The sequence below is a fragment of the Diprion similis genome, chromosome 3, assembly GCF_021155765.1.
Source record: "Diprion similis isolate iyDipSimi1 chromosome 3, iyDipSimi1.1, whole genome shotgun sequence".
Classification (NCBI taxonomy): domain Eukaryota; kingdom Metazoa; phylum Arthropoda; class Insecta; order Hymenoptera; family Diprionidae; genus Diprion; species Diprion similis.
Genome location: NC_060107.1, coordinates 13,676,928 through 13,691,622, shown reverse-complemented (window position 1 = coordinate 13,691,622; position 14,695 = coordinate 13,676,928). Strand labels below are relative to the sequence as shown.

Below are 14,695 nucleotides of genomic sequence, written 5' to 3'. Positions count from 1 at the left end.
ACACTTTGAAACTCATAAATGAAAACTATAGGTAATATCTTACGTAAGAAGTGGGAGGGGGAGTCCAAGAAATCTTATGTGTTCTTATATATGGGGGGGGGGGGGGGGGGGGGGGGGTTAAAATGGCTAAAATCGTCCTTGCGTAATTAATGAATGGCCCCGTACTATTGATAAGATAAATTTTTTCAGTCGCATTTGAAATTTTGTAATGATTATTCTAGCAATTAAAGACTAATTTGTAAAATTTACCGGTACGAATAAGTTTCAAAATTTACTGGGTATACTTGTGCAACTTTCTACCTATTCAGTAACATTGGATATTTACTTGACAATTTCATTAACCATACAGAATGTTAAATTGTAAACATCTACGTTTCGTAGGTTTCAATTATGCACCTCAATGGCACATGTCACTGAAGAGGTGACAATAGCCATTATGGAAAGGAAGAATTATGCAACTCGGTAATTGTTTTTGTCACTGATGTCTTTTTGTTTAATTCACTTTAGTTTCCTGGATTTCTTTTTATTTGCATATTCTGCCCATGTCAAAAGTAGATCAATTTACATCGCCTGGTACTAATAACGACGAATCAAAGATTAGCCACTCCGGTTAGTTATAAGATATTTTTTCTGAAAAAGTCAAATATATGCTTGGTGTATCTGTTTTTATTTAGACGCTGCCACACAACAAGTTGGACATTTTTGATTAAGTTCTACTTATATATTACAATTTTTATCTAGATCAATTTTACATAATATGCATAGTTGTAAACTGTTAGAGTCATATAACACAACTTATCTGTGACGATCATTGGCAACCATCCATGGGACTCTGGTCTCCCAAGAATATCATAATTACATGACTTTTTATTGCATATATGTTTGGCCGTAGCAAATAGAATAGTACTACCAGTTGCAACTTTAGGTTTTACATATTCTACATACATACCGTATTTAATGGAAACAAGTGGAAACTACCATTTCAGAGAGTTTGCTAACAAAAGCTAAATAACTGTAGTTGGTAATGTTTGGTCATACTCCATATCCGTACTATTAAATTGAATCTGTTAGTAATAGTGATTTTTAGCACATAATTCTGACTGTAGCTGATAGAAATTTACAAGATGCCGTTGTGTCAGAAAAAATTTTGTTCAACTATGCCAATTATCCTTAAACAGTGGTTTTTATTCCAGATTCATGCTCATTATTGGTTGATTTGCAACAAAAAAATGTTTAAGTAAGTCGTAAAATAAAGATTGAGAAAATGCGTTGCCGATTGTCAGAGCAGTTTCCCTTACGTTTAAACAATCACCTGATTAACGATATTCACATGCAAACGCGGTCTGGTGTACGTCGGATGGTCCACCACCTTCCGCCCAATTTTTCAGAGCCATTTTTCAACCGGCTATAATTTACAGTGCGCACCAAGCATAGAAATCGTTCTATTCTTAGACCTTCAAGTCTTACCGTTTACTTTTCAAATCGAAGCTTTGTTTTTATACTTTTACGTGGAAACGTAGCCATTTTGAACTATATCCTAAAATCTCAGAGTGGGATAAAATTGGGATCATAATTATATTAGTGCATATATATTCCAGGATATAAAATAATTCAGAAAATTCGGAATCTGGAAAATATAGGTATATCGATTTAATTTTGATTTCATTTTACTCCACTATAAAACTTTCAGTATCTACTCTAAAATGCCTACTTACTACTAGACGAAATATAAAAGTAATTTATTTTTATCCCCTTCATTTGTACAAGACTGGAAATTTTCAAAAAACGTGTTGTGTTGGCAGTTCCTAAGGATTTACCTTGTATTTTAATTCCGGAGAGATCAGCCTTTTTTTTTTTACAACAAACACATTCGGTTATTTTTTGTTCCGGCAACAGAAAATGCTACAATTCTAAGATCCAGATTCAGTTCGAAAAGTTGATAAAACTGATCTACATGTTCCTTGTGAACGGTAAGGCCTGAATACCCATAAATTGGGGCGTCTTTCACGTTTATTGTTAGTATACACTGTTACATGTTGAAATTGTTGCCAGATCGAAAGTTTTACATTGAAAAGCTGGCCGAAAGTTGGTGGATCAATCCATATACAAGGTAAAGCACAGTAATCTCAATGTAACGTGGTTCGAATATCGATTTCTACCCAGAGATCACCTAAACCTCAGCGATTTGTGTATTTGAATTGTCAGGTGGCACTCGGCAGGTCCTGTCTCTAACTGACGATGGAATCGAGTAAGCTCACTTCTACTCGTATATTTCATATCAGTTTGTCAAACAGTCATTGACTCTGTATAGTTGATAATACTAATGTATGTAAATATGTTTTGAAAAGGAGGAGGTAACGTATCATTGTTAAGCTGTGATATTGCTGGATATAGGAAAAAAGTAGCAAATATATCCTCAAATAAATCTGTATTAGCAGACAAATACTTCATGCAAATTTCCATACCTTGAACAATCCCGACTCTTAATAAATTCATTGTTCCCGATGTTGGGTGATATTGTACAAAATCGGCTGATCGTTATTTCCCCCATAGTTTTTGAATCTAAAGCTTGATTGAAATTCAACAAAGTTATAGGACATGATACCGTGGATATCTCGAGGTGAGAATTCAACGTTCAAACGGTTAAGTTTAGGAATGATTACGAGTCATTCACTTTATTAATTAATCGTTCAGATATTAGCTTAAGTGTATGTATACGAGTTTTGTTATCCAATTAACCTTCTTCTAATAATCAGCATAGTACAGATATTACAAATACAATAGAACTTAAATATCGTCCAACGTTACAGCTAATTAAACATTTTATCGATGATTGTTTTTCATCATTTTACTCTCAATAATAATATTTGTTACCAGTGTTGATTCACTTCGAAATTGCGATGGTTTTTATTTTGTTGATGTGATTTTTCGGGTAAGTAGTATTTGCTAGTAATTTCCTCTTCAGCCTACGCTGAAAAATAAAAAATGCGTTAACAAAGTGGCGCCTCAATTGCATGGGCATAGTGATTAAACATTAGCACGTTCCATCCATATAAAACGATCCAATAGAAACTAGAAATGTACTATACGAATATTTCAATGGAAAAAATACTTCATAAAAAATAAGAACAGGTTTTTCATGAGAGCAAAGTTATGAAAATGTGTTTGGACGGTCGCTATACCGCAATATAATCATTTTGCAATGTACAATTTGTATCTCATTTTGCAAAACTAATTAACGATGGAATATGGTTTAACTACTTTGGTTATTCTGCGTTCAAAAGCCGGGGCACTATAAATTTGTCAGATTCCACTTGTATGAAGATGGGGATGTTAACAGGATATCGATCTACTTCTGCGCAGAGCTATGCAGATTCATACATTACAATGGTAAAGTGTGTTCAGCCTTAAAACATAATTTAAGAATCGTTTAACCAGGGATGATCTGCCTTTGGCCTGGTATATAATATGGATGTGAATCAACGATTCAGAATAGGGATGAGCATATTTTTGTTGGTTGATTAAATAGTAAAAGAGAAATAAACATTACCTGCAATACCAGCAATAGCTTCGGAGGCAAAATACTTAACATCCACATCGCTATCTGTGTTCAATTTGTCGAGAACTGGTTTAACTTGGGTCTGTACCGCGTTTGCTTCTAGGTAAGGCCCGATGCGCTGTAGAGTTTTAGCGACGTTGAACCTTACATTGGCTACATTATCATTAGCCATCGCCAGTACTGTGGGTAACATGACTTTTGTCGTTATGTCAGGACCACAGACTTCTGCTAATACCTGTTTCAATTATTGCAATACCATGATTAACAATACATAACCCAGCGTTTCGTTGTGATAACAATATGAAAATTATAATATGTATTTTAGTGGCGTCGTAATGCTTACATTGATGCAAAACAGGCAAGTCATCCTGTGGAGGTAATTCTGATCTCTTGACATAGCCAAAACTTTGGGGATTACAGTGTTCTGAGCCCATTCAGGTCCAAATTTCTCAACAAGTTTTTTGAGATTTAGAGTAGCCGCTTCGCGAATTGCATACACATGATCCACTAGCCAAGTCATACACAGCGAATTTAGTTTCTCGTCAAAAAACTCAACACCCAGTTGTCCGGCTAATAAAGGCATGTATCTATGCAACACATAACAAAATTAATCACTTATCATTTACCGATGAGACTTTTGGACAAATTTCAAATGAAAATATTTATAGAAATTTAAAGTGTCTGGTTGACTGGAATATTTACGGATTGTCCAGCTATCCGATCGACATTCACTTTCAACTAAATTCCAGGAGGATATGTGAAATCATTTGAAAATATTATTCTGTATCTATAGATAACTTACTCAATGATTGCTAAACGCACTCGCCACTTCGAATCTTCTGCCAATTCAACTATTGCTGGTAACAAAGATTGGGAAAGTTGCTGAATACCAATTACTTCATTCACGCAATCTAAATTACTGATGATATTTAGACGAACTTCGGGACATTCGTCTTTTAATTGTGACAAAAATAACGGTAAAAGATGTTCAATAGTGCTGAAAACGAGAATTCATTAATTTTCCTGTGAATCAAACATTGCTTAATAAAAATTATACACCTTAAAAATCTCTAGTTCATTACGTATAAATGATTTGCTCGAATGTACATTGAATCTAACTACGATTTCGAAAAATTCCTGTTTTTCTACAATACCAAAAAGATTATGCGATCGCATGAAGCGAAAAGCAACTAATGGGCAAAGTGAGAACAGCAAGTAACTATCAATTGTTCAAACAACGTACAAATGGTACCTATAATCATTGCCACTTTTTTAGCGTGAGACTTTGAACAATTAGCAGTGTATTGATAAAAATAATGCGACAATAAAATTTACTTGTGCTTTCCAAGAATAGGGCTTAAACCCATAATCACGCTGGCCAGAGCGGATTTGACATGTTGATTGGGATCGGCAACCAATTCCTTTACATATGGTAAGACATTTGTCATAATGATTGATTCTTGATTGAATTGGTCCAGGTTCTGGCAAAAGTCGCGAACTTTGTTCGCAGCAGCAGCTCTAACTTCTGCTTCGGTATCTTTGAGCAGTGCTTGGAATGCTGGAACTAGATCCGTCTTTGTGATCTCCTGCCCAACTGCTTTTTGAAGCTGAAATACAAGTTGGTATCAATTGACCTGCACCCTTTGAGGCTTTAGACTAAAATCCTATTCATCTCTACTCACGTCCGTAAATTTGTCTGCAACCATGTACCGTACCCTCCACGATGTGTCGCCCGTGCAACGACGAAGCGTTGGCATAACCAATTGTTCTACGTCCTCCTGTTGTAATAGGGTAGCGATGCTAACACAAGCTTCAACTGCCAGTAAACGTACCGAGTCCTAAACAAGCCAATATACACCATACACTCATTACCCACCACTCCCTACATTGTATTGGTACTATTGCATGATGTCTAGTCTCAATTCGTTAGCAATTTGTCTAGCAAGATCTTAATTCTTTAGCACCTACCTAACCATTGGGGAAAACATTGAACATCTTCATTGAATGGAAAAACTGTGAACGAGTTTCTTTAAGGGGTTATATACAAGTAAACGGTTGAAAAACAGGTGAATTTTGGGAATTCATATCTTAATAGCCATTTTTTCAAATCGATTGGGGTTTCTTTTGTACAAAAATGTGTAGACCATGCCAAAGTATGCATGCTTTATTTACTAGGAAGCATTGTTATTGACAGTGATGTCAACCATTTTGCTCCGTGATATAGTTTGTGGTGCCTATAATATCTCTAAAAGAGCTCAACTGGTTTACTTTAAATTTGCAGGCAGTATTCTTGGATAGTTTATTCTCTTTGTCACGATCCGAAAGTCTTTTTCTTTCAACAGATTGCGATCGTGTCAAGTTGAAATTATATATCTCATACAAAATTTTATTTTTAATTTAGTTGACAAATAAAAAAAATAATTAAAAAAAGTCGAATTGTGGCAAAAGTATAATCTATTCAAGAATACTGTATCTAAATTTGAAGTAAATCGATTGAGTCAGTTTTGAGATATTGCGCACACCACAAGACATGTCACCGAGCGAAATGGCCGGCACTATTATCATTAACAAAGCTTTCTATAATTGGCTTTAACGAAGAACTATGTAAATGAAGCTTGACTCGTGTACTTTTAAAGAAAACTATTCCCAATTCATTTGAATAATTGACAACATTGAACATTTTTAACTGATTCTATGCCCCATAACGTTGCCTTTTGAGGGCAGTAATACTACAAATGAGGGCATTATCTTGAAGAGGTGGTAAATAATGTATAATCAACGAACCGAACTTGCCTGTTCATCTTGGGCGAGGATGACGAACATAGGGATCAAGTCTGATTTCAAGTACTCAACCTCAACGACTTTGGCAAATTCACCCAATTTGGAAGCTGCTGAACGTCTGACCATAGGAGTGTCATCTTGGCACAGATTACGAAAGTGATTTCGCAGTTCCGCTGTAATAAAAAATCTTCTCTTTAATTCTGAACTAGACAATAATGTGGTAATCCAGAAATTACTTTCACAATAATTTCATAACGGCAGATGTTACCCTGAGCATGTGTTTGTAAGTTACAAGTATTACCTTCAATTTCAACTATTAGAAGCTACTGTAGGTTTAAAAATTAACTTTGCAGTTAATAAATACAAAGGAACCAACAATACTTGGTATCATCTAGTTGAATTGTTTGGTGTGACTGATACCTCTCAGGTTCGTTATATTAGGTAATATCGTTGTATTGGCACATTTCTTGTCGAGGATAATTCTAAGGAATGTCAACGTACCGAGCATTGGACAAAAATTCGTTATTTCGCAACTTTGGAATGACTGTGAAGGTTGAATTTGCAAACTATAAAAATATTTTGCTTTATCATCGTACACTCAATTTCAGGCAATCCGAACATTGTTAAATAACGATTTTTCGCAAAATTGCATCGGTGCATTAAAGATACTAGTTTCAACCTCATGAAGAAAAATATCACTGTACAATGAAATGCATGTAATTCAGTATTCTTCCTATAAATACCTAAACCATTTTTAACAATACTAGTAAAAATCTTGGTAATGCATCTTTAGAATACTTTTTAGTATTTCTAATCAGTCCTAGAAAATCTTTTGTATTATATTATACCTTTGATAGCTGGGCTGACGCGAGTATAACAAACGCTGAAGAGTCCACACGCAGATGTTCGCGATGTGAACCAGTCTCCAGCTGCAAGACGTTGTACCAAGCGGACAAAGTAAGCTTCTAAATCTGCGGGACTATGCTGGCTCGCGATATTGCGCAGCGATTCAACCGCTTTGTCACGCACAACTGTCTCTTCTACCGTTGCTAGTGATTCTAGCGGCGGCTGTAAGTCCATATACATGTACATGAAGTATGAAACATTAAAATGAGAATATAGCGAACAACAAAGTTCATTTTTATTTATTATTTAACGTAGTTAAATTTTAGATTACGTACCAAAAGACAGTGAACGAATTCTGGACCTCCTACAAGGGGAGTAAATGTCCCCAGCTGTTCAGCAAGGGCCAAGAGCACTTCATCCTCGTCATAGATTGTTTCAGTTAAAAATGGTATTAGCTCGCTACGCGTGCGTTCAACACCCAACGCGAGAGCAATGGTGGACAATTTCTTGATCGAGTTCAAACGCAGCTGAAATAGTTTAAATCAACTGTGAATATGATGGTTTGAACGAATTAATATCTTTCAGCATCAGAAATAAACAGAGAGTAAGCTGACGCTGTTATTAAAAAAGTGAGTAACCAGAATTGCAAAGTTCGAATTTTTAGCATTGACGCAGTAAATTTATGGAGTAAATATTTTGTCTCAACTCCTGGAATCTCGTTACAGATTGGAGAACTTGAGGCTCAAGAGTATTATGCACAACAATCATTCAATGAGCGAGTCAAATATTATCATGCATAATGAAACATAATGTCAGTAACAGCTTTGGCATAAGCTATGTTCTTTGAAAATATTGAAGATGGAGAAAGAATTAAGAACGAGGATTACAGGTAAGACTTAATGTAGAGGATCCTGTATCTAGGAATTGGTTTGTATCAACTATGATGGTGCATCCCCGCATGTTATGAACTGAAATACGTTGCTCTCATCAGACATAACTATATAAAGCAAGGCAATTGTTTAGACCGGTTTAGCGTGAGTTTAATCCTATATTTAGGAGAAGCCGATCGTTTTCGAACGACATTTAGGGAAAGTGTAGAATTTTTCAACAGGTACAACTGACATTGGAACAAATTGGAAACCTTGTCTACTCGAGGTGTTAGGTAAGCCCCATTAGTAATTGATTACAGATGTGTAAAGTATGTAGAATTGGGAAAACATTAACCTGAACATCTTCATTTTTCAATTCATCGATCAAAACAGCAATTGGGTAGAGGCTGTCGTCGGTGGTAGAGTCGCTCGCTGCCATTTTGCCGTAGTCAGACTTTTTAAGATAATGTGCGTTTATCGATGATAACGAATATGTACACGGTATTCGACGAGAATAAACAATATAACAATAACACTTGTGTCGCGGAGTTTTGAAATGTCGATTATTTCACACGAGGTGTACCATAATGAAAGAAATTCGTTAATTATTTTAATCGGTCAAAGATTGCACCGCGACACCATGAATCACTGGAAATTTCAGAGACTACGCGAAGATGGCGCTAGTAAGACAACACGCCTTAGAGCATATAGTTGTATGTACATGGAGGGAGTCAGTCCTATCCTGTCCCCTAAGCGGTGAGCGTAGAAAGGATAGATATAGGGTGCGTTCCGAAATTAGCTCCCAGTGCCGTCAACCATCTTTTATCTCCTTTGCACTGCCGAGTTTGTGACTAGCTCTGCCTCTGTCTTGATAAGTTTTTAGCGCTACCAGCTAGTTTCGGAAAGCACCCATAGTAGCATGAGAATCTTCTATCACTCACAAAATGGGATTGGTCGATTCAAAATAGTCACGTGACTAGGTCAGAGCTGCACCAAGCGGTGCGGTAAGGGGGCAAACTGCTAAGTAACCAGATTTCAGTAGGGGTTTGTAATGCTGTGTTTGTAAAATAGAAAGTGCCAAACCAAATGATTCGAGCTTCAATTTTCACAAGTAAATGATATTAGAAATTGTATTGGTTAGGTTACTGTTTGCATTCCCTTTGGAATCAGGTTCTCACATATACTTGGTATTACATAGATTACCAGTTATACACAAAATACATTCTTTAAAATCATGAAGTATTACATAATATAAGCGCTAGCCAGTAATTCATAATTCATGTCTAATCTCAATTATCGATGACATCAAGATTTGTAACATGAGTACTGAAAATATAATTATTCTCAGTGCTTGGTTAGTGTTAAGATAAGTGAAGTGAGGTACTAAGTGAGGTGTACAGTTTAATCTTAGAGCATTAGAGTTTAATAAACTATGGTCAAAGTGCCATTGTATGAATAAGATTATCATTTTTTTTTGTCACAGATAATGCATTGGCACATTAATGATTTTAAAATACCCAATTCGTAGAGCAATTTTCCTTTCGAACGAGAATTATCCTTTTTTGTTACAATTGTGATGAGTCCTCGAGTGTAAATATATTATCATATGTTATATTGAAATATACATAATATATTGTATGTACATGATATAAGATAATAATTATACACATAATTATAGTATATAAAATATACTAGAATGAAGGCAATATACACTCTTCAAAATGTCATATAAAATTTTAGTTAGGTGCCTATCACTGACGCGGGCACTAAATTTACCGTGCTACGCTCTCTGTTTAGAAAGAGAGAGGTTCTCATGTTACTGTTTCCCTTTCTGTCTTCCCGCTTTATGGACAGAAGGCTCCAACACGCAAATCGTCTTCCGAAATCACTACCATTTCTAAAAATTCCCTAGAATTGAGGTGGTATCATGTATGTTGTACATACAATGTTTTATGCAACATTCAATAGTTTATCACTCCGTCTTCTACTCTTTCCTCTTAGGTATATCGAAGTAGGGTAAGTCCCAAGTACTTTTGTAACAGCTTATCAACATTGCATACTAATTACATGGACGGAGCCAAAGCTCGATATATAGGTGAGGAGTATAGAGTATCACAAAAAGCTGTTGAATGTTAGATCACCCGAAACACCTGTAACATTAGACCGAACTGTTCTATTGTACCACCTAATTACTATTCTATATCATTAATACCAACTAACCCAACTTCAATTGTGAGAATCTTGTAACCAGTCACTCAAAGAACCGCCTAACTATTCAAAATAGCCCTCGATAGAATATAGTAACAAGAATCATTAAGCCAAGTGTAAAACCATATTACGAGATCCTCACACTGCCCAAAACTATAATATCATTATTTCAGTACTATAATTAACTAACACCATTATATCCAATCATTATATAACACTTAACAATGTCATCCGTGAATACGCAGTTTAGAGCTGCACTAAAGGCAACGCATGCTACGCCATATCACTTTGGAGATAGATGAGACTGTAATACAATAGATATATAATCGATACCCTATAGAGCTAAACGCATTGGTGCAATATTCTATAAAACCAGTGTCTGTGGAACCTCCAGAACCGTGAATACAAATTATCTAGCATGAATTATAAAATTCTTCCAGAAACGCCGTATTGTAGGCCATACGCACGTACGTTTAGAAGGCAATGTAGATCTCAAATGTGGAACCATACAGGACGCTATCTGAAGAGTATATTAGGGGCACGAGACGAAACCACTAACGATAAACCAACTCACCAGATGATTCTGTAATTATACTTACACCGTGTGTAGGGCGAAACTAAAGAGGATAGGCCTCTTTGGGTATAATGATACATGATGCATCATTATAATTACGTTAAACCCTTTATGCCAATAGCATCTTTAACAATTTTCGAAACGAAACATAACAATCTAGCAAACATCAACTCTTTACATAACCAGTAAGATTTCCAAAAACGGATCTAAATTGTACACGTGGCAACGGTGTACAACCAGCAACTCACTAGAACCATCCTCGAAAATCTCGCAAGGATAATAAATCCTGATTATAAAGGAAAGCCAACATCCCAATACGCGGGTACAATTTCTAGAAATATTATTAATTAACACCCGAACATTTAATTTATAAAACCAATACCATACCGAAAAGCCTAGAGAACCATAGTTAAAATAAATAGCAGCGATTCTAATAATGCTGCCACATTAATTAAACAAACCCTACAATTCAGTCCACCTCAAACCTATGTTCATTTCTAAGGTATAAATAAGATCCTCACTGAGTAAGTACGCGTGATTTATCTGGAACAAGCGCTTTGAATTAGGATCCAGAGAAGTGTGATGCTTAATCAGTACTTGGCGACCTTAACTACTGGACGTTTTGCTTTTAAAACAATGGTTTCGTACAAATCGACACTAAGTGATTTCATCGGTCAGATTTAACGGAATGAGCCAATGATGTGACTGAGTGTCGTACTGTTTCAGAAAATTGACGTAAAATGAAAGCGCCCACTGACCGTGCGTCTAGTTGCATTTTCATCAACGAATTCAAGTGGCCAACTTCTGGAACGAGATGGATGATGCAGTGTCGGATATTATTTATCAACACTGATATTATTTAGTATTTACTATGTAAAAAAGACGTTTAGTCTGTGAAATTTATGAATTTATAAATAAATAAATAAACGAATAACTCAATTCGTAATTCGGTTTGTGTCGTAGCATTAGTAAACTAGTTCCGAGAGGCGGCTGTCGATTTTACGAGTTGAACTAGACCTTTAACTGGATGCACTCGTCGTGTACGCATAATTTCACGTCACATTTTCACTTTGGACTGAGTCTGGAACTGTATGGCTATGGCTATGACTATTTATTTTTTCCCTACATCTGTGAAAATTCTGTGCATATTTGATGTATTTCGGACGTAACTTTTGATCCGTTGTTCGCGGCGATTCAAAACCGCGCACCATCGATTCCTCTCACAAAGTTACATTCATGTGGCCCATCAGAGAAATGATTCCAGCGTATTGATAATCGTAAAAAATTGCATGGAAACTCCATGGGGTTAGCCTGTCTGGGGGCTTATTACGGTTTTGCACTGCTCACATTTTCCACCATCCGAGCATTCTGATTGGTTTGGTACGTTTGATGAACTAATCAGAATGCTTGAATAGTGAGAAATGTTAGAAGTGAAAAACTGTAATGAGCCCCCTGGTGTTGAGAGATGAAGATCTATCGTCTGAGTATCGATTTCTATGACTCACTTGACAAATCCGACCCCGAGCAACGCAGAAAAGACCGGAAAACAGCGATGAATCAGCCGTTGAACAATTACGAAAAAAATACACGAACACATTTTTATTCATTTACTTCGGTTCGGTTTTCATGTAACGATACTACGTTATATATATCGTACCCTGCAGAGGTGCAATGCACCTGTGTGCAGGGCGAAACCTAATGTACTCGTAAACTTCATTAATTACTCTCGCGTATACTACTTTTCATAGGCTGCTTCAGGTGATATGTGTTGTATGTATGTATGTACTCCTTCATCGTAGGATAACAAACTGCTTTACTATGTTTTGAAAAGTATTTTGGTATTATTAGGCAACTTGTTTATGCATTAGACACTGACACCAGAACACTTGTATTAGAATTAAGGCGTAATAAATATACTGAAACTAAACTGAAACTGAACTTCGTAGCAATGAATTCGTTATTTCCCTTCTCCGTCTCTGTGACAATCTGGTGCACATTCATTGTTATTTAGCGATTCCTTTGAATCTAAAGTTGGCGGCGAGAAAAGACTACGTAATCTATTCGTGTCTTCGAATTGTGTCGATCAAGTGCGACAAAAGTTTGTTTCCAGCATTTTTCTATGTCGCCGAGAGTTTCGCGTGAAATCCGAAGAGGTTAGCCTAGCTTTTGTTGTTGTGTCGGAATTTTATGTCTCGGAATTACTTTGTATGACCTTTTCTCGACTAATGAAACCCCAAGAAACTCAGACAACTCGACAAAAACGGGAGAGGACCAACAGCAGAGGAATGAGGTAGATGAAGCAAGTGGCGGAGAAATGAGGAAACGGTGTGTCTAGTTTTTCGGGTGTAACTTTTGATCAGTTGCTCGCAGCGTATTGAGACTGCGCTTAATCGATTCCTCTCGTAGAATTATGTCGAAATAAAGCCTCAGAAAAATGATTGGAGCGCTTTTCAGGATCATCAAAATTTTCGTCAAAAATACAAAGAGGTTAGCCTTACTTTTTTGGTCATTTTCGGAGCCGAAAATTTCTCGTCTCGGTATCGATTTGTATGACCATCCCTAGAGTAATTGGACCCCCAGGAACTCAGAAAACATATGAAAAAGAGCGTCGGACCAACAGCAGTGAAATTGCGATGAAAATCTCCAGTTTTTTGGCTGTAACTTTTGATCCGTTGCTCGCAGCGTATTGGGACTGCGCTGAATCGATTCTCCTCGCAAAATGACGTCGGAATAGGGCCTCAAAGAATTAATTGCAGCACTTTTCAAAGTCGTCGAAATTTTCGCCAAAAATCCAAAGGGGTTAACCTTACTTTTTTGCGATTTTTGGAGCCGAAAATTTCTAGTCTCCGAATTGATTTGTATGACCGTTTCTTGGCTAATTGTAACCCCAGGAACTCAAAAAACACATTAAAAAAAGCGTAGAACCAACAGCAGAGAAATGACGATGAAAATCTGCAGTTTTTTGGCTGTAACTTTTGATCCGTTGCTCGCAGCTTATTGGGACTGCGCTCAATCGTTTTCTCTCCCAAAATTACGTCGGAATAGTGCCTTGAAGGATTAATTGCAGCACTTTTTAAAGTCGTCGAAATTTTCGCCAAAAATCCAAAGGGGTTAGCCTTACTCTTTTTGCGATTTTTGGAGCCGAAAATTCCTGGTCTCCGGATTGATTTGTATGACCGTTTCTTGGCTAATTGGAACCCCTGAAACTCAAAAAACACAATAAAAAGAGAGTAGAACCAACAGCAGAGAAATGACGATGAAAATCCGCAGTTTTTTGTCTGTAACTTTTGATCCGTTGCTCGCAGCTTATTGGGACTGCGCTTAATCGTTTTCTCTCGAAAAATTACGTCGGAATAGCGCCTTAAAGAATTAATTGCAGCACTTTTTAAAGTCGTCGAAATTTTCGCCAAAAATGCAAAGGGGTTAGCCTTACTTTTTTGCGATTTTGGAGCCGAAAATTTCTGGTCTCCGGATTATTTTGTATGACCGTTTCTTGGCTAATTGGAACCCCAGGAACTCAAAAAACACAATAAAAAGAGAGTAGAACCAACAGCAGAGAAATGACGATGAAAATCTGCAGTTTTTTGGCTGTAACTTCTGATCCGTTGCTCGCAGCTTATTGGGACTGCGCTTAATCGTTTTCTCTCGCAAAATTACGTCGGAATAGTGCCTTCAAGAATTATTTGCAGCACTTTTCAAAGTCGTCGATATTTTCGCCAAAAATCCAGAGGGGTTAGCCTTACTTTTTTTTGCGATTTTTGGAGCCGAAAATTTCTGGTCTCCGGATTGATTTGTATGACCGTTTCTCGGCTAATTGGAACCCCAGGAACTCAAAAAACACATTAAAAAAAGCGTAGA

General features: G+C 36.7%; 1 protein-coding gene across 3 annotated transcripts; it reads right to left on the bottom strand.

Annotated features, from left to right (window-relative positions):
- Positions 1–2,415: 2,415 nt before the first annotated feature.
- On the bottom strand, positions 2,416–8,747 carry LOC124404880 (serine/threonine-protein phosphatase 2A 65 kDa regulatory subunit A alpha isoform). 3 transcript variants are annotated; one of them, XM_046879356.1, is made up of 10 exons: positions 8,411–8,747; positions 7,522–7,713; positions 7,189–7,408; positions 6,344–6,513; positions 5,242–5,397; positions 4,895–5,166; positions 4,362–4,556; positions 3,903–4,146; positions 3,551–3,794; positions 2,416–2,971 (listed from the first exon to the last, which is right to left on the bottom strand). In XM_046879356.1, the coding sequence occupies exons 1-10, from the start codon at positions 8,492–8,494 to the stop codon at positions 2,967–2,969; spliced, it is 1,782 nt and encodes a 593-aa protein (XP_046735312.1). In that variant the 5' UTR covers positions 8,495–8,747; the 3' UTR covers positions 2,416–2,966. The 3 variants fall into 3 exon arrangements, with proteins under 3 accessions (XP_046735312.1, XP_046735311.1, XP_046735313.1); XM_046879355.1 differs by having other exon boundaries at positions 2,416–2,966; positions 8,411–8,746; XM_046879357.1 differs by having other exon boundaries at positions 2,416–2,966; positions 6,353–6,513; positions 8,411–8,746.
- Positions 8,748–14,695: the final 5,948 nt, after the last annotated feature.